At 35.7% G+C, this 19,983-nt stretch overlaps 1 protein-coding gene and 1 pseudogene across 3 annotated transcripts in view; both read right to left on the bottom strand.

Annotated features, from left to right (window-relative positions):
* SCLT1 (sodium channel and clathrin linker 1) overlaps nucleotides 1–19,983 on the bottom strand; it is a 215,012-nt gene that overhangs the window by 99,947 nt on the left and 95,082 nt on the right. For all 3 annotated transcript variants that reach the window (XR_014068168.1, XM_081538256.1, XM_081538257.1), the window contains exons 10-11: nucleotides 10,233–10,323; nucleotides 6,365–6,456 (exon numbers count right to left, since the gene is read on the bottom strand). Coding sequence is in view for 2 of the 3 variants with exons in the window: in XM_081538256.1 (XP_081394382.1) it covers nucleotides 6,365–6,456; nucleotides 10,233–10,323 (183 nt within the window). In the remaining variant the exon portion in view is untranslated. The remainder of the gene's footprint in view (nucleotides 1–6,364; nucleotides 6,457–10,232; nucleotides 10,324–19,983) is intronic.
* On the bottom strand, nucleotides 3,183–3,276 carry LOC145528047 (U6 spliceosomal RNA; annotated as a pseudogene).

Here is a 19,983-nt window from a genome sequence, read left to right on the forward strand (position 1 = left end):
TTTTAATATTCAATATCTTATAAAAATCCCCTCAACCAATATAACCAGAAGCTCTTTTCTTTCCTAGTCTGGTGGATGTAACTTCTCCTCACTGTTAATTTGTATCTCGCGAATTCCTGGAGAGTTTAAGCATATTTTAAGTTTGTTAGCTAAGTGAACTGTCTTCTTTGAATTCCCTCTTCACATCCTTTGCCCTTTTTTTTCTGATGGCTTATTTACTTTGCTTATTCCTTTATAAGAAGTTATTGAATATTAAGATATTTAACCTTCAGTTTGTTCTATATGTGGCAAATACTTTTTCCCAAATCTAGTTTTTTGTTATCATCTATTGACTCTGAGAAACGCTGGGCTGGAAGAAACACAAGCTGGAATCAAGATTGCCGGGAGAAATATCAATAACCTCAGATATGCAGATGACACCACCCTTATGGCAGAAAGTGAAGAAGAACTAAAGAGTCTCTTGATGAAAGTGAAAGAGGAGAGTGAAAAAGTTGGCTTAAAGCTCAACGTTCAGAAAACTAAGATCATGGCATCTGTCCCATCACTTCATGGGAAATAGATGGGGAAACAGTGTCAGACTTTATTTTTTTGGGCTCCAAAATCACTGCTGATGGTGACTGCAGCCATGAAATTAAAAGACGCTTACTCCTTGGGAGGAAGGTTATGGCCAACCTAGACAGCATATTTAAAAGCAGAGACATTACTTTGCCAACAAAAGTCCGTCTAGTCAAGGCTATGGTTTTTCCAGTGGTCATGTATGGATGTGAGAGTTGGACAGTGAAGAAAGCTGAGCACCGCAGAATTGATGCTTTTGAAGTGTGGTGTTGGAGAAGACTCTTGAGAGTCCCTTGGACTGCAAGGAGATCCAATCAATCCATCTTAAAGGAGATCACTCCTGGGTGTTCATTGGAAGGACTGATGTTGAAGCTGAAGCTCCAATACTTTGGCCACCTCATGTGAAGGGTTGACTCATTGGAAAAGACCCTAATGCTGGGTAGGATTGGGGGCGGGAGGAGAAGGGGATGACAGAGGATGAGATGGTTGGATGGCACCACCGACTCGATGGACATGGGTTTGGGTAGACTCCGGGAGTTGGCGATGGACAGAGAGGACTGGCGTGCTGCAATTCATGGGGTCGCAAAGAGTCGGACACGACTGAGCAACTGAACTGAACTGATTTACTCTATTTCAGAAATCTTTATTACACTAAAAACCACTCACTTTAATATAAGTAAATTTTACTATTTTTTTCAACATCTGGGATTTCAGTTTTTTTTTTAAAGTTGATCTCCCTTATCAACAGACTGTTAATGTAAGCTCCTAGATTTCCTCAAAAAAAGTTATGTCTTAACATTTTTACCTGTAAATCTTTAATTAATCTGGAATTTACTTCTGAATGTGCTATGAGAGAGGAGTCCAATTTAACTTTCTTCCAGATTGAGGGCCAGATGTATGAGTACCTTTAGCAACTGATGAACTGAAATAATCCCTTATCATACCTAAAATATACAAATATGACTTACTTATGGATCGCCATGATTCACTAACCTATTTGTCTATTTGATGCCCAGTCATATTAACTTGATTATAGTGGAGTTACAGGATAGTACATTCAGATCATCAGCTTCATAATTTAAAGGTTTCCATAATTTTATAACATAAAAGATGTATTACTATTGTTATTATTCTCATATAGCACTTCTACATGCTCTGCAACCAAATCTTACATGAATCCTTCCTTTCAGCTTACTAAAATTGGGTCAAGTTCCCTCTTTATAATTAATAGTAACAGCAATGATAATCACACACACTCTTAAGAGCAGTCTTTGTGCTAGGTACTTTACATATGTTAAAGAAAACATAATTCTCAATATCTTCAACAATGCTATGAAATAGGTTACAGCATTAGCCTATGACGTAGGATATGAAGTTATACTATATAAACTAAATGGGGTAGGTTAAAACATTATATTTATTTTATAGATAGATAAACTGAAGTACAAAGAGAGTAAGCAACCTGTCCAACGTTATTGATCTAGTTACTGATGAAGCTGGAGTTTGAATTCAGTCAGTTTGGGCCCAGAGTCAGTGTTCCTAACAACTATACTATACTGCCAAATAGAAACTTCCACTTAAATTATACTGATTCAACTTAAAGATCGATGTATCTATAACTATACAGCAAGAGGCTGTCATTTCAAGTTAAGTTGGTTAATACTAAAATTCAGGGTACCAAATGAAAGTTTGCATATTGAACATTATCACTTCCCTCTGCAGTTTTAGGACACACTCAGGTTTGTGTGTTTCAATTCCTAGCCCACATCAAAAGGCTGATGGACCCTACTTTAAACTTTGGAGAAATTAGGCCAAGAGAGAGCACCCTCAGATTCTGGTATCTGGGGACTGTCCAAAGATAGCTCACTAACTCAACATAATACTGCCAGACTACAAGACCACTTATACATACCAACCTACCTATCTACTTTCTGGTGCCTTTCTGTTTGAAAAAAAACTGAGATATAACCGACATACAACATTACAGTCAACGCCCCATATCTGTGCTTTCCACATCACAGATTCAACCAATCACAAATCAAAAACAATTTTAAAAAGTCCAAAAAAAAACTCCAAAAAGTAAAACTTAAATTTGCTATGCACTGTCAACCATTTACATAGTATTTATATTGTATTAGTAGGTAATCTAGAGATGATTTAGCGTAAACAGGAGGGTGTGTGTAGGTTATATACAGACAATGCAACTATTTTATAAGAGATTTGAACATCTATGGATTTTGGTATCCACAGGGGTCCTGAACCCAAAACCCAGTGGACACTGAGGGACAATTATATATCAGTTTCAGGTATAAAACGTAATACTTCAGTATCTGCATATATTTTGAAATAACCACAATAAGTCAAACTAATATCTATCACCACGTATACAATTGAAATTTTTTTCTTGTGATGAGAACTTTTAAGATCTATTCTCTTAGCAACTTTCAAATATACAATACAGTATTATTAACTACAGTCATCATGCTGTATATTACGTCCCCATGACTCATTTTTTTTTATAATAGGAAGTATATGCCTTTTGATTACCTTCATCTATTTCTGCCACCCCCTACTCCTTGGCTCTGGCAACCACCAATCTATTCTTTGTATCTATGAGTTTGGTTTTTAAAAATAAGATATGTTTTATGGTTTTGTGTATGGGCCATGCTAATTTTCTCTGTATGTTCCAGTTTTTAGTATATGTGATGGTGAAGCAAGCACTCTGGTATCTTACTTTTAAATATCAATGGATAGAAAGGATCACCAAGCCTTTGAAGGAAGACAGACAGGCATACATAAAAAAACGAATGTTTGAGAAAGCAGAGACAAGGCAGATGGCAGAATAAAATCTTAAAAAATATTTTAAAATATTTAATAAAGAGACAATGTAACATTTATCTGTACTAAGATACTATAGAAAAGGAAACATTCAAAGGATAAGAAATGGCTCTTTAAAAAAATTATGATAGCTAAATAAAATATTCAACAAATGGTTAACTAGAAGAAAATTTAAAGAAACCTCCAACTGTCACCCCATGGACTATACAGTCCATGACATTCTCCTGGCCAGAATACTGAAGTGGGTAGCCATTCCCTTCTCCAGGGGATCTTCCCAACCCAGGGATCGAACCCAGGTCTCTCGTGTTGCAGGTGGATTCTTTACCAGCTGAGCCACCAGGGAAGCACCCAAGAAAGGAGAAAATAAATGAACAAATGGAATACGGGACAGAAAAAACATGAAAATTAGGGGATCAATCCATTAGATCCAATATCCAGCTAATACTAAGTTTGAGAAAAAAATGCTAAAAAAGAATAAAATTATTCAACAATAAAAAAAAAAATCCCTGAAAAATTCCCCCAAATTGAAGAACATCATTTCTATATTGAAATGTCCCCAGCAAAATGAATGAAAAATAATTCTTACTAAATGTACACGCTGTGCAGTTTTAGAATATTAATTGCGGTGGCAGTGGAATGGATGACCCTGCAAGTCTCCAGGGGAGGGGGAAACAGGCCAAATAAAAAAAATTGGAATTTTGAATGAAAGGAATTTTTAGGGAAAAAATTATTTAAAATCTAGAATTTCCAACATAGGATTCATTATTCAGTCTAACTATGAAACACCTTTAAAGGTAAAATAGAGATATTTCTAAACAACGTTTTTAAGTACACCTTCCACATGTACCAGGAAGCTGAGGGGAATGGCGTCTATTAAAATGGGGTGGAGGCAACAAAGGACAACAGACAAAGAACACTGGTTCAAATTCTTAGTCTTACTGGCATATTCTTTGAAAGAAACACCAAATTTAAAAATATGAAGTGGTAGTTTAAAGCAATCTTATTCACTTCACTCCAATCTTATTTAACAGAGCAGATACAAACTAGCAGTCTTTCCCGAAGAACTGTCATTCCCTAGAGTTAATTCCAGTCCCCACGAGTTATCTAAAAACAGTGGGGGTGGGGGTGAGGTGGCTTTCTTTGGAAGATGGTAGGAAATGATTTATGCTTCCTAGATGTCTGTGGCATTTGAAAGGATCACAAATAATAATTTTATAAATAAGTAATATACGTTTGATTTTATAGAACAAAGATGACCATTAAAAACAGCTTTTCAATCTGGTAGTTCCATTAAATAGGACATATTTACATCTAAGACAATGGCTGAACATTAGACACATAGCAACTACACTAATAATTCTGCTTTGTCTTATATAAAATAATACGAGTTTTTAAATTTTAAAATAAAACATTTTATCATAATAGAAACAATATTAATTTAATAGCTCCAAAAGACAGTCAATGTAAAAATTTCCTCTTCAAAGGCAACTAGCTGAATACTGAACTTTAAAAAATACCCTTAGATTTTCTTACATATGCAGGAATCCCTTCTTCAGAAGCTTTCAATTAAGTTATAACTTTATACTAAAAGCCAAACAAAAACTCCTGAAAATCTCAAAGCCTTAAGTACTAAAAACACAACTTAAAGCACTGATGAACAATTTGATTCCTTATGAAGTACTATCAGAATCAAAGGAAGTGAAATTCACTTATTCAGATTTCACTATTTCAAGTCTCTAGCATTTATGTGCATAGCACAGGATGCTACGAAAATAACAAATAAAAAAATCTACAACCACAGACTTTTTCTCTAAGGTTAACAAAAAATAAGCTCAAGAAAACAGTCAAATATTTGACCAACTACTGAAACGTTTAGAGAAAAGAAAAAAAAAACCCAAAACCCCAGCACTTAAAAATAACAACTTCTTTCATCAGAATCTCTAGTTAGCAGTTAAAATCACTGAGTTCTGAACCTACTGTGAGCAAAGAAATTACTTTCATTAACATTTTGGAGAATAAGAAACAGAAGTCCAAAAACACTAATTTTTTCTGAACAAACACAATTAGCCATGGATCTGTGACTAGAACTGAGATCTCAATTTCTGATGTGCTTAGATCAGTAGACTATTTCTGAGTATAACAGATTCAATTTACAGAGTGGATTTTTTAGCTATAAACCACAATGTGATTTTATGGGCTGTAGTCACTGTATCTTTAATAAACCACAAATGACAATTTTAATGTTTCTTAAGGGAGTATGCAACAAGTATGCATTAAGATAGCAATTAAAGACAAAGCTGCAAAATACATTTAAAAAGTAGTGTGTGTGCTCAGTCACTAAGTCGTGTCCGACTGTTTACAACATCATGGACTGTAGCCCTCTGGGTTCCTCTAGCCACTGGATTCTCCAGGCAAGAATTCTGGATTAGGCTGCCATTTCTCCAAGGGATCTTCCTGACCCAGGGATCTAACTCATGTCTCTTCAGTCTCCTGCATTTGTAGGTGGATTCTTTACCACTGCATCACCTGGGAAGCATCCTAAAAAGAAGCCTAGATCTTCAGAGGTAACTGAAAATTACTGTTTCATAAGACTTCAGGAAAAACATCAATAATGATTTCTCAAGTATTTTTTCTCATGTATCTGCTCAGCAAGGAATGGATCTTTCTATATCATTTTTACCCAACTTCATTATTTCTTTTCCTGTTTTAAGGTGAAAAGGAACATTTTTAATTTTGGGATTTACTAAACTTGACTAATACAAAGAGAGAAATGATCTTTGAGTATATGTTCAAAATATATGTTCAATCTTTTGAATATGACTTTTTAAATAAACAATATCCAACAAACCAGATTTTAAACATATGATTTATAGTTTATTTAGCACTTATAAAACACAGTATAATAAACAAACTCTAATGTGGAATAACTTTTGAAGCTTGTAGATAAAGCTAGATATATTTAACAATTTACCTTGTTTCTAACTGTTTTATACTAGACTGTAACTGCTGTAAGCGCCTATCTGATGCTTCTTCTCTTCCTTGGGCAGAAACTATATCCTCCTCCTAGAAAAGAAAAGAAACTGAATGTTTATGTTTAGTATGTAAAAACTCAATACATCATTAAACAGAATAAAGAAAACACTTTAAAGCTATTATATTGATAGAATTTCATATATAAGTTTCAGTCAGTCAGTTCAATCACTCAGTCATGTCTGACTCTCTGCAACCACATGGACTGCAGCATGTCAGGCTTCCCTGTCCATTGCTAACTTCTGGAGCTTGCTCAAACTCATGTCCATTGAGTCAGTGATGCCATCCAACCACCTCGTCCTCTGTCGTCCCCGTCTTCTCCTCCCTTCAACCTTTCCCAGCATCAGGGTCTTTTCCAATGAGTCAGTTTTTTGCATCAGGTGGCCAAAGTATTGGAGCTTCAGCTTCAGTCCTTACAATGAATATTGAGGACTGACTGCCTTTAGGATTGACTAGTTTGATTTCCTTGCTGTCCAAGGGACTTCAAGAGTCTTCTCCAACACCACAGTTCAAAAGCGAAGCAATACTACTTTGGGAACAGAGCATGTATATACTAAAAAAGGGGGAAGAGAAAAAGAAAGTAAAAGTCGCTCAGTCGTGTCGTATCAGACTCTTTGTGACCCCGTGGACTGTAATCCATGGAATTATTCAGGCCAGAATCCTGGAGTGGGTAGCCTTTCCCTTCTCCAGAGGATCTTCCCAACCCAGAAATTGAACCCAGGTCTCCCACATTACAGGCTGATTCTTTACCAGCTGAGCTATCAGGGAAGAGAACCTAACTATCTATTCTGTATAGGTAAAACAATAATCAAATCAGTAATTGTATATGGATTTTTACCACTATTCCAACTATTTCTCTATAGTGCAAGTCTAACAAAACAAGACAGTGATTTGTATGCAGATAATCTCCCTTTAGAGTATGTTCTCTTAACCAAGATATGCTGCATTCCATTTATAATCATAAACAGAGATTCTTGAAATAGTGATGCATTAAAATTAATAGGTTTTATTTGTACCATCCTTATAAAAATTTCCTGTTTATTCTTTCCTATCTTTTGGTGTGTTCTCCTACTGGCTTTATTTTGCCCTCAACTTTGAAGTACAGTTCTACTGGACACAGAATTCTTAATGAGCACTTTTTTCCTTCAGTACTTCAAGTGTACCACTCCAGTGTTTTCTGCTTTCACAGTTTCTTGATGACAGAACTGCCTATCTCTGTTCATTTCATTTTTCTGTTGCTGCTTTCGAGTTTTCTCTTTATAACTCACTGTCAGTTTTGTCCTGATGTGTTTAAAGTGATTTTCTTAGTGTTTATCTTACTAAGGGCTCATTGAGATTCTTGAATCTGCTAATATTTTCTACCAAATTTTCAAAGTTTTCAGATATTTCTTTAAACATCTTTTCTGCCCCCTACTTCTGCAACTCCAATTACACTTCTGTTGTCCCACAGATCTGAGGTCCTATTCATTTTTCTTCCATCTTTTAAACTGTATTCTTTGAACAGGAACATTTCTATTCATCTATCTTAAAGTTCATTGATTATTTCTTCTGCTTGTTCTAATTAATTTTTATTGTTTAGTTTGGTCGCTCAGTCGTGTCTGACTCTGTGATCCCATGGACTGCAGCATGCCAGGCTTCCCTGTCTTTCACTATCTCCTGGAGTTTGCTCAAACTCATGTCCACTGAGTCGATGATGCCATCCAACCATCTCATCCTCTGTCATCCCCTTCTACTCTTGCACTCAATCTTTCCCAGAATCAGGGTCTTTTCCAATGAGTTGGCTCTTCACGTCAGATAGCCAAAGTATTGCAGCTTCAGCATCAGTCCTTCCAATGAACATTCAGGATTGATTGGTTTGATCTCACTGCTGTCCAAGGGACTCTCAAGAGTTTTCTCCAGCACCACAGTTTGAAAGCATCAATTTTGAGCCCACCTAATAAAATCTTTATTTGGGTTGCTGTACTTTTAAAATCTAGAATTTCTATTTTTAAAATTTTCTAGTTCTCAATTAAAAATTCTTTATCTTTTTTTCCCACCGAAATCTTATTTCACTCTAATTTAAAAATATTTTCTTTAACTGTTTGAACATATTATAACAGCTTATTTGAAGCCTTTGCTTGCTAAATCCAAAAGCCAAACCCAAACTTAGTGAAAAGTAAGAAGTTTCTATCAACTTCTTCCTCCCTCTCCCCCTACCAGTTATACTTTAGTATCTAGTAAGTTTTGATTGAAAACTGGATAATCAAGATAATGCATCACAGTTTCTCTAGATTCTACTTTGTTCTTTGGAGGATTATTAACTATTGTTCAGTTTAGGCAATTATTTTACCTCGATTCACACTCTGGGGTGTTTCCCTGACAGTGTGCAGCAGCTGCCATCTGTGATTTCATTTTTTTTTTTCCACTGTTGCTTTTCTAGCTAGGCTCCCTGGGAACTAGCTGTGCCTGCATAATTTGAGGATCAATCAATTTTTGGGCAGAGGCAGGGCTCATCCTCTTTGTGGATTCATTGCTCTTACAGATTCCCTGGTAATTTCCAGCTGCTCTGCTGGCTTTGGGCTCTGTCCACTGATACTTCAAATATTAGTGCTTCAGCATTCAGCTGCTCAAGCTGCACACATCTGGGGAATGTACTCAGTTATAAAAAGCAGCAAACCTAAACATCTAGTTCCATATGGTTGTATCTTTCAAGAGTAGATGCCTGTCTCAGATCTCTGCCTACTTTTTAACTGGGTTTCCTGGGACCCTCTCCCACCTCCCACATGCATAGTTTGAATATCAGTCACAGATTTGGTCAGCGTTTACATTAAGGATTTGAATCTCAATTGTGTGTGTGTGTGTGGTTCTCTTGCTGCCAGTATTTCTTCTTTACTTTCAACTGCTTTTCTAGCCCTAAACTTTGATCTTGAGCACTATTATAGTGTTAGTCGCTCAGTCATGTCCAACTCTTTGGGACCCCATGGATTGTAGCCTGCCAGGTTCCTCTGTCCATGGGATTCTCCAGGCAAGAATACTGGAGTGGGGTGCCATTTTCTTCTCCATGAGCACTACTATAGGAGCCTATAAAGCTTTTGCTTGCTGAAGCCATAGCTGCAGGGATTAGGGAGAACTCTGAGGCCAGAAAGTTAAAAACTCATGATTCTTATCTATTGGTGACTGTTGTTGGGAGCGCTGCAGTGTTTCAAAAAACCCAATTTTTATAACTATTATCTATGAGAAGGTTTGCATAAGCTTTTCACAAATCTACCGTTAATGGAAATCTATAACCAACGTTCACAGATTAGGAAATAAGGCTTAGAGAAGTTACATAGCTAGTAAGTACCAGAGTTAGAGTTTTAATTATTAGATTCATCTAAATCTAAGTCCTGACCGCTCCATGACACATTCTCTATTAAAATTTTCTCTTTGTAAAACTTCTCTATTACACATAAAAAGAACCAGTCTTTTATGCCAATAAATAACACAATACGTAGTATTAAACAAAAGGTAGTATTAAATACCTCTTTTCCATCTACATCTAACCAGTTAACCCAAACTGGATCTTACATTAACATGCACTACAGCAATGATGTGTTAAGGGATGATTATGATATCATGTTTATTAACTTCAGGTATAGTGAACAGGAATAAGAAGTTATTTCCAATGTTATAACTCAGCTTCCTAATTTCATACTCAGAGGACAATGAAATGATTAATTCATTTTCCAGTAATTCTCGTTAACACCTAATCCAAAACAGATCGACAATAAAATACACAGAAAACAAAGCTACAGGCATCATACCAAGTTGTCTTAGAAAAAGGAACATACCTTCTTTTGCATCTGTCCTTGAAGGTCTTCAGTCACTTTAGTTAACTCTTCCACTTTTGCTGCTGCAAGTCTCAGATCTAACTTGGCTTGCCTAAAATACAAAGTAAATTAACAAATACTATTTTCATAGACGATAAAAATTTTTTAAATTAGAAATCTAAATTTGGTAAAATCAGTACTAACCACAATACACCTAAAAATAAATCTAAGAGATAAATATTGAAAGATTCTTTTATTACTAAATATTGAAAGATCTCTCTATGTGGAAGAGAGTGAAGAAAAAATAGAGCTGAAGGGATGAGTTCAAAGTGGGAGTCATTAATACTTTAATTGGATAAATTACATTTTATACTCAAATAATTCAACCGATTTCATGAAGAACTTTATCATCTTGATAAATTACAAGAATGTCAGTGCATTATGTAGACTATAGCTATGTCTGTAATTTTCTGAACAGAGTTAGAGAAATATTGCTTATTGGCCTTTCTATGAAAATGAACCCAAGTTTCAACACCTTGATGATTCCTTACACACTAGAAGTATAACAACCTCTTAACATAATGGACTGAAACATGTCTCAATATAGTCTAATATTACTTTCTTTACAAAGGACAAAAAGGACAAGTTTCTGAATGTTTTAGCAGTATCAAATAAGTTTTAATATCTTCTTGATTCCCCACAAAAAAAGATTTTAGAATAATAAGACTTTCTAAAAAAAAACAAAAAAAAGATTTTTAAATTAAACACTAAGTGGAAATACTGAACATGTGGATTATGGGGAAAAACATACACTTTTAGGAAGGAAGGTATTTTAGTGTAGGAACTGCCAATATTTATTTCTTAATTATATTTTATGTATGTATTATAAATACAAAGCATACCAGTGCTATTGAACCCAAAGAAATTATTTTATGCAAAACTCACAATGTTAATTCATTACTTTTGACTTTAACAATATCTATAATTACATACTTAATTACCATAAAGCAACAGGAAATAAAAATCTAATAATACCTAAAATGTTTCAGGTAGTTTTTAGGTTCCCAGATCTGCCTTAAATGTTCTGTGGATATCGTCTCACTGAAGTCAAGCCAGTATGTTGACAGAGGTTTGCCAACTTGCTTACGGATTCAAAAATAAGTAATGAAATTGGTATTTAAAGAGTCCTCTAAAATATCTGTTGTTGTTGTTCAGTTGCTAAGTCGAGTTCAACTTTTTGTAACCCCATGGACTGCAGCATGCCAGGCTTCCCTTTCCATCACTATCTCTCAGATTTTGCTCAAACTCATGTCCATTGAGTCAGTAATGCTGTCCAACTGTCTCACCCTCTGCCATCCCCTTCTGCTGGCCCCAATTTTTTCCAGCATTAGGGTCTTTTCCAATGAGTCGGCTCTATGATATACTGTCTACCGAAAAATGGTACCAATAACGTTTCATAAGATTAAGCACTTAAGAATAAGCTTTGTTTTAAATGAACCCAATCTATAAAAATCTGACTTTATTAGCCATAAAATAAATATTTTTCTACGCAAACTGATTCACCAAGTGACAAAACAAAAACAACCTCAAGACCACCTTATGCTAATGCACGTAAAACGTAAACTAAGAAACAATGTCAGGAGTGCATCTACTATATGAATCAATCAACAAATCTACCAGTTATAAAATTCTATATATTTTAAAAAGAAAAACTTTAGGAGTAAGATTTTATATAGTAATGATAAAATTCAGTAACCTCTGAACAAGCATAGCACCCACTCTGATTTGGCTTTCTTGCCCTCAGAAGAGGGAATATAATGCTTATTCTACTTATGCCATGAGATTGCTGACAGGTCAAAATAGGTAATATACATTAAAGTGCCCTGTAAAGTATAAACAAATGGAAGGTCAGAGCATGATTAAAGAAAAAAAAATTATGTGTTAGAGATACAGTAGGAATGTGCAATATGGAGAACCCGCAAGTCAGGAACCCAATTCTGTGAGTAATCAGTGTTGTAGCTTAATTCAATTCACTTAACCACAAGAGTATCTCAGCAGTCTCATGTCCCACAACAGAGAGGTCGATTAGATAATTTTCCAAAACCAAGACTCTGTACTAGACGGTTTCCTGATTTCTAGCTGATCTGCCTACTGAGTCTACTTCTAAATGGTATCTCAGCTGTGTATTCCATTTCTACTTTCATGGCCCAATCACTGGCCTCATCATCATTTCTCAGGACTATTCTAATAGACTACAAACTGATCTCCTGACTTCTGGTCTCCTCTTTAATGCATCCTACCTGCCTCCCCCCCCCACCCAAAAGTTATCTGATGACAAAAATTCTTGTATAATAATGATTTCTGGATTCCTCACTTCTTTGGGTATACAATCAATATTCCTCAGCATGAGTTATTAAAGTTAGTCACCATCTGGCCTCAGAGAGTCTCATCTCTTGCTAGTTCCCCTCATGTGATTTATGTTCCTAGTATGACAGACTACTAACTCCATGTTTCTTTATCACAACCTTGTTTATTTTTTCACAGTTGACTTGAGTAGACTTCTTTTGCTTTTACTGATAAATTCCTTAACAATCTTCAAGACTTAGCTCAAAAGTCTCCTCATAAGTCTCCTCATTTCAAGTCTTCTCTAACTTCTAGGCAAAAGTCTCTAGAATGTCAGCTCTCATAATTCATAATACTTTACACACTGTTAACAGATACTCCTCTCATGGAACTGTGAGTTTATGGGGAAAAATATGGAATGTAAGATCATTAGAGGCAAGGGCCATATTTATTAGTTTTCAAATCCTCATGGGTAAGCACACTACCTGGCATAGGGTAGACAAGCAAATGGATCATAAATGAATCAGAGAGAGCACAAAAGGAAAGGAGACAGAGGGTCACAGGTACCACTATGTCTTGATATTTTACTCAGATCTTGAAAGTCCAATTTTTTATTCATGTGTGGAAATGCTAAAAGAATAATTTTGTGAACAGTTCTTCAAAATGTATCTTATTTGAAGCTGAGTCTTTCATTTGAAACAGAATCTCTTAAGCTATATTCCCTAAAACATACAAACAGCTATTATGCTTTTTAGGGAAAATATACAGTAGTTTATATATACTTATTTATTCCTACACTGTTCTACAAGACAGAAAAGAAATATAGTTCTTTGTATCTACTTCTGACATGAAATATTGAAAAATATTCTACAACTAAAGTCGTAAGACCTATCCTCTACACTTGGCTCTATCAGCACAGAAGACTGAGAGCTGAGCCAACGACTTAACTTGTCTAAGGTTCAGAACTGAGGTCATAAAATAGAGATAAAAACAATTTTCCTGCATAACTCCCAGAAATATCATAAAGTTCAAATAAGGCAATGCATATTAAATTACTTTATAAACTTTACTGTCAGTTCAGTTCAGTTGCTTAGTCATGTCTGACTCTTTGCAACCCCATGGACTGCAGCATGCCAGGCTTCCCTGTCCATCACCAACTCCTGGAGCTTGCTCAAATTCATTTTCATTGAGTCCATGATATCATACAACCATCTCATCCTCTGTCATCCCCTTCTCCTCCTGCCTTCAATCTTTCCCAGCATGAGGGTCTTTTCCAATGAGTTAGTTCTTTGCATCAGGTGGCCAAAGTACTGGAATTTCAGCAGTTTATACAAATGTAAGCTATCATCATAATCTTGACTCTCTTTAGATTTTGAGTTGTCAGGAATGGTGTGGTATTGCATTAATTTATAGCTGGTTTGCAAAAGCTTGAGGGATGCCTGAATATCTGGCCTTGCCTCTGGGCCAAAAAGTGAAAAGTGGGATTTATGGTGTGCTGCTTAAAGTCTGAATCTCATCTGGTAACCCTCAAATACGATCTGTTTACTGATGGCTTTCACCTGGTATAATTGGTTAGGCAGCCAGACTGGACTATGTGATCGGAGGGGCAAAGAAAAAAAACACAAAAACACAAAACTTCTCTGAGCTTTCCTGAAGCCAAGATTCACTATACACATCTTGGTGGGTCAACCTGGAGACAAAGCATACCTTTGTGTGCATAAAGACCATACAGCATTTGTGCCTGGATGTCACTTGGGCCTCCTAAGCTTCCCCTGTGCTCTTTTACTTATTATTGCACAATATCCTTAGCCTTTAAATAGAAGCTTATGTGAGTATGCTCTGTGGAGTCTTATGAGTCACTTCAAATATTCAAACTTGTGAAATCTTTAAAGTTTCAACATATATAATTCTAATTTTATTTTATGAAGGAGCTTTAATAACTAGTTACACTATTTTACATTAAATCTTTTAGATAAATAAAGAAAAGTGAAAGTGCTAGTCACTCAGTCGTGTCTGACTCTTTGCGACTCCATGGACCGTAGCCTGCCAGGCTCCTCTATCCATGGAATTATCCAGGCAAGAATACTAGAGTAGGTAGCGATCCCCTTCTCCAGGGGATCTTCCCCACTCTGAAATCGAACTCCGGTCTCCTGCACTGCAGGCAGATTCTTTACCATCTGAGCCACAAAGGAAGCTTGGATATCCTTTTATAAAGGTTAAAACTAGTTTTTATTTTAAAAGAAACTGATAAATAAGAATAGTTACATTTTATTTTTGCTAAAAGCAATATTTTTAAAAGCACATTACTTTTAGGTATGCTTCTTTGTTAAGCAATTTAAAATTTCTGAGATTTTTCTTTAATGTGATTTTCATCACTTATTAAAGAAGTTTGATCTTTAAAAAGCAAAGCTTTGCTCTGTTAAGCAAAGTATAACCAAATATAAAACATATGATATACCTCAATGTATTTTATATAAGCATACACTTAAATTATAGCATTAACTTGGACAGAAATTAAATGTTTTAATTATAAATATCTTTAAGATTTGAATCCATTTTAAGATAAGTTTTTATCTGTCTTTTGCAGGCTCACGTCAAGAGAATTCTAGAAATGTGTACAGTATTTGTTTCACACAATGAGAAGTGATAACATTTTGAGGGAAAAAAAAGAAAAAATGCATACTTTAGCAAGTTCATCTGCAATTATCTGTAAAATAAAGCCAATCACTTATGCTTAAAAATTAGAAAATCCCCAAACAATTTTAGACAAAGTTCTGAATTTCTAAGATCACTTCTGCTTTTAGAAAACTGACTACAAGTAGCAAAACCGGAAAAAGTTTAATTTTTTTCTCCTTTTAATCTTCAGTAGCAGTCTAATGATTAAAACTTTTCAAAGGACAGAAGACTACAAAAAAAGCAACAGATATTAATAATCTGTGTACAGAGTTATCAAAACCTTAAAACAGAGGCTATTTAGTCTTGGAAACAGTTCATTCGTACATAATTTTTTACATAATTCAAAATTATATATAACTCAAAGTAGTTCAAAATCCTAATTTCTATGTTGAAATATAATTTCCCATCAAACTTGTCAGACACAACTGAGTGACTAACACTTTTACTTTTCAGTAGTAGTTCTCTATACTTTCTTTGTACGAAAGCAAGCATTTTGTAACTACATTATACACAGTCTCTGAGTCTTATTCATTCAGAATGTCAGAGTGGTACCTGCTCATCTCTGTTGTTCAGAATCTCTGTAGATAATTCTGATACACAGCTATGGCCTTAGATTTTACTGAATAACTGCACAATCAGTAATGTTTGCCATTACAAAAAGACTGTAAACAATTATTTCAAATATAGTTTTAGAGTTATATGACTTTTGGTACCACTGACAAAGTATATATTAATTCACTTTCTATTATTAATCAGCCTTATGCAATGGGCATACTCAAAAAATGTTTACCAAGTACCTGTGACATCTAGAACACAGAAGGTGTTCTTTAAGGTAATACAAAATACACAAAGATAGGTTAGATACAGTAATCTTTAGGAGGACTACAAAGCACACTTCAAGCATCAGAAAAGATTGAAGTATTATGACTCAGAGTAGGTAGTACATTTGCATTTAGTTTAGGGAACATTAAAGTGGGAGGTATTCAAAGTAAGAATTGGCAGAGGCCTAACAGTAAATCCACAAGCAGAGATCTCACAAGAGTAAATCTAAAAAGAGCTTCAAGAAGGAACAAATAAGTTCAAGCATAAAGGTAGGCAGGTGTAGGGCTTATTTAGGGAAGAAGGGAAGGAAGACTGAAAAGGCAACGGGAGCGACAATGTAAATGACCTTAATTGACAAGTTAGGCAATCTGTATTAATTTAAGGGCAATGGAGAGCTACTCAGATATAATGGGATCAGAGCTACACTTTGGGAATTTGAATAAAAGGCAGGGAATGTCTACATAAGGATGGTAACAATAAGCAAGCATTTCCACTGGGAGAGATTGCATAGATTTTACAGAGACAGAATTTAAGGGATTCTATCCATCCACTCTTTGAACAAATATTTATTGAATGTTTGTAATATGTCTTGCACTATGAATATAATCTGGACATGTTGAGTTTCACATGTTCGTGGCTCATTCAGCTTTTGTTTATTTTTAGCTATTTCAGGAGTCCTATGCTTATTTTTATTGAGCACCAACCCAAACTACTGCCTGATAGCTCAGTTGGTGAAGAATCCACCTGCAATGCAGGAGACCCCGGTTCCATTCCTGGGGCAGGAAGATTCGCCGTATAGGGATAGGCTACCTACTCTAGTGTTCTTGGGCTTCCCTTGTGCCTCAGCTGGTAAATAATCCACCTGCAATGCGGCAGACCTGGGTTTGATCCCTGGGCTGGGAAGATCCCCTGGAGAAGTGAAAGGCTACCCACTCCAGTCTTCTGGCCTGGAGAATCACATGGACTGTATAGTCCATGGAGTCACAAAGAGTTGGACACGACTGAGCGACTTTCACTTTCACCCGAACTACACTAAGCACTGTTGTCAGCACTGCTGGTGCAGTGGCAAACAAGGGAGACAAAGCCTCTGACCTCATAAGGTTTATATTGCTTCAGGGGGAGACAGACAACAAATATGTAAGCAAATAAATGAGATAATTTCAGAATGTGATAATGCAATGAAACAAATGATATATAACTGAGAGAGACTTGGATCATCAGTGACAACCTGTCTGTAACTAAGGAATATTTGAGCTAACCAAGACAATGGGGTTGATTTAAGAAAATCTAAGGTGAAAGTTGGAGAAGGAAATGGCAACCCACTCCAGTATTCTTGCCTGGAAAATCCTATGGTCAGAGGAGCCTGGTGGGCTACAGTCCATGGTTTGCAAGGAATCAGACATGACTGAGCACACATGCACGCACACAAGGTGAAGAAATTACAGGCAGCAAGAATGAACAATAAATGCAAAGAGTACGAGAAAAGTACTTAATAAAGAACACTTAGCTGGGATGTATCACAGAGAGAAAAGTGTAAGATGGAGACAGAGAGGAAGGCAGAGACATCAGCTAATATAAGTGCCTCTGGGCAAGGAAAGAATTTTGGCATTTGTTCCTACTGTAATGAAACCCACTGAGTATTGTAAGCAAGTGAGTGATGTGATTTGCTTTATGCTCTGAGGAGATTTTTGGGGCTGGTGTGTGGAGAATAAGTAACAGTGGGGTAAGAGAGAAAGCAGGAAAAACAGAGAGGAAGCAAAGACAAGCAAGAGAGAGTGATGGCTTGGGGCAGCAATGACAGTGGTGATGACTGGATTTATGATCATCTGGATCAGTGCAAATATGACTTGGATGTGAGGGTAAAGCAAAAGAGCAGAACCAAACAAGATTCACTGGTTTGAAGACAGTATCAGTTACTAAGACAGGGAAGATTTCCCTCCTCACATCAATCACAGCAATTCTACATTTATCAATATATTACGGTTCTATGTTTAAGATTTTTAAACTAAAAATAGTTTAAAAAACACTGCCCTAGTATTCAGGTATAGAGCTCAACAAAGTGATCAAGACCACATGTGGGAAACACTGTCATTGAGACGAAAGCTTAAGTTGGGCAGGGTAAAGGCGGTCATCCAAGGAGGGGGCGGGGCAGGGAGACTGTGTAACACGGCCAGAAATTTAAGAAATTTCTACTTTTAGCAGGTAGGATGGAAATGGGAAAAGCAAAAAAAGTGACAAAAGTCAGAGAAGAAGTCAGGACACAAACAAAAAAGACCTAGTAGAAAAATTTTCAAGGACATAAAAATCATCAATTGAAAAGAATCAATAACCAAGTAGAAAGAAGGATTTTGTTTTAAGGCAAAAAAGGCACCAGTCAACTTGAGAAGGAGAATAGAGATAGGGTACCAAATTCAAATTGAAAGAAATTCTGAGGAACAACTACAGCAACTACAGGTTTTTCCTCCAAGCAATTTCAAAGAATGGGAAGCAGAAAATACAGTTATCTGAGGAATCATCAGGGGAGGTGTGTATACACACCTGAGGTCTTAGAAGAAACTATAAGGGACTAAGATTTGTAAAAAGAATGAATATAAGTGATGGAACAACATACAAGAAGAAACAAGTTTAGGGTTGTACAGTTGGCAAGACACGGGGATATAACAATAGAAAGGAGGGGAAAAGAAAGCAACGCTTCATCTAGTTCCTAGAAATGAACAGCAACAACAACAAAGCAAGGGAGAGAAATTTTTTCTATCGCAGAGATTAAGAATTAGAAGACTGGAATTGACATATACAAGCTATTATATATAAAATAAATAATAAGAACTAGTGTATAGCACAGGGAACTCTACTCAGTACTCTATTATGGGAAAAGAGTCTTTAAAAAAGAGAGGCTATATGTATATGCATAACTGAAGTCACTTCGCTCTATACCTGAAACCAACACAACACTGCAAATCAACTATACTTCAATAGACATTAAAAAAAAAACACTAAAGGTCATTCAGTTAAGCAACGTGGCCAAATCAAGAGAAAATTTAAAATAAGAATACTAATCTAAAGCTGTCTGACTTCAAAGTCTATGCTCTTTATACTTCGCATCACACAGAAGTGTACTTTTGGGTCAGGTATACAAATGTGGAGTGTCTGCAAAATAAAATTATCAATAAAATATATATTTTGAAATAAACCAGTAATCACCTATTATTAGAGGCAAAAGTTCCAAACATGAAGTTATGAATTTCTTTCTGTTCTCGACTAGTATGTTCTAGAAGTAAAGTCTTATATTCTTTATGCCCCTGAAAGTTTAAATGGTAAAGATACAAACATGTTTGAATAAGGGTTGGCTAAGTAACCCCATAAATAAAGTAAAACAGGGTGAAGAGATAGGAAACTGACAGAAAAACCCTATTTCTTAAAACATGTTTTCTACTCTCAGAAAAACTAGCTGCCAACACATAAGGAACTGTCTGGCAGTTCTTATGACTAAGCACATCTGCTCAGGGCCATTTCTCACATAGCGTAGTTTCCAAGAGTCACTATGAATCAAAACTAGTGATTGATGAATTTCAGATTTCCACAGCATCTTTTTAATAAAAGACACAATATTATTCAAATTGGGACATAGAACATCTGAGAAAAACCTGTTATCTCAGCTAAAATAAAACTATTACCTGGCAGAGGTACATATACAGTAGTCCCCCCTTATCTGCAGGAGATATGTTCCAAGACTCCCAGTGGATGCCTAAAACTGTGGATCCTACTGAAACCGACGTATACCATGTTTTTTTCTACACAACACATAAATCAAAGCTTAAATTGGGCACAATAAGAAATTAATGGCAAAAATTAAAAAAACAATTGTCATAATAGAAGTTATGTGAATGTGGTCTTTTTCTTATTGTACAAATTTAATGCCTTTTTCATCTTA

The sequence above is a fragment of the Giraffa tippelskirchi genome, chromosome 11 (assembly GCF_054371585.1).
Source record: "Giraffa tippelskirchi isolate mGirTip1 chromosome 11, T2T-mGirTip1v1.2.pri, whole genome shotgun sequence".
Lineage (NCBI taxonomy): Eukaryota > Metazoa > Chordata > Mammalia > Artiodactyla > Giraffidae > Giraffa > Giraffa tippelskirchi.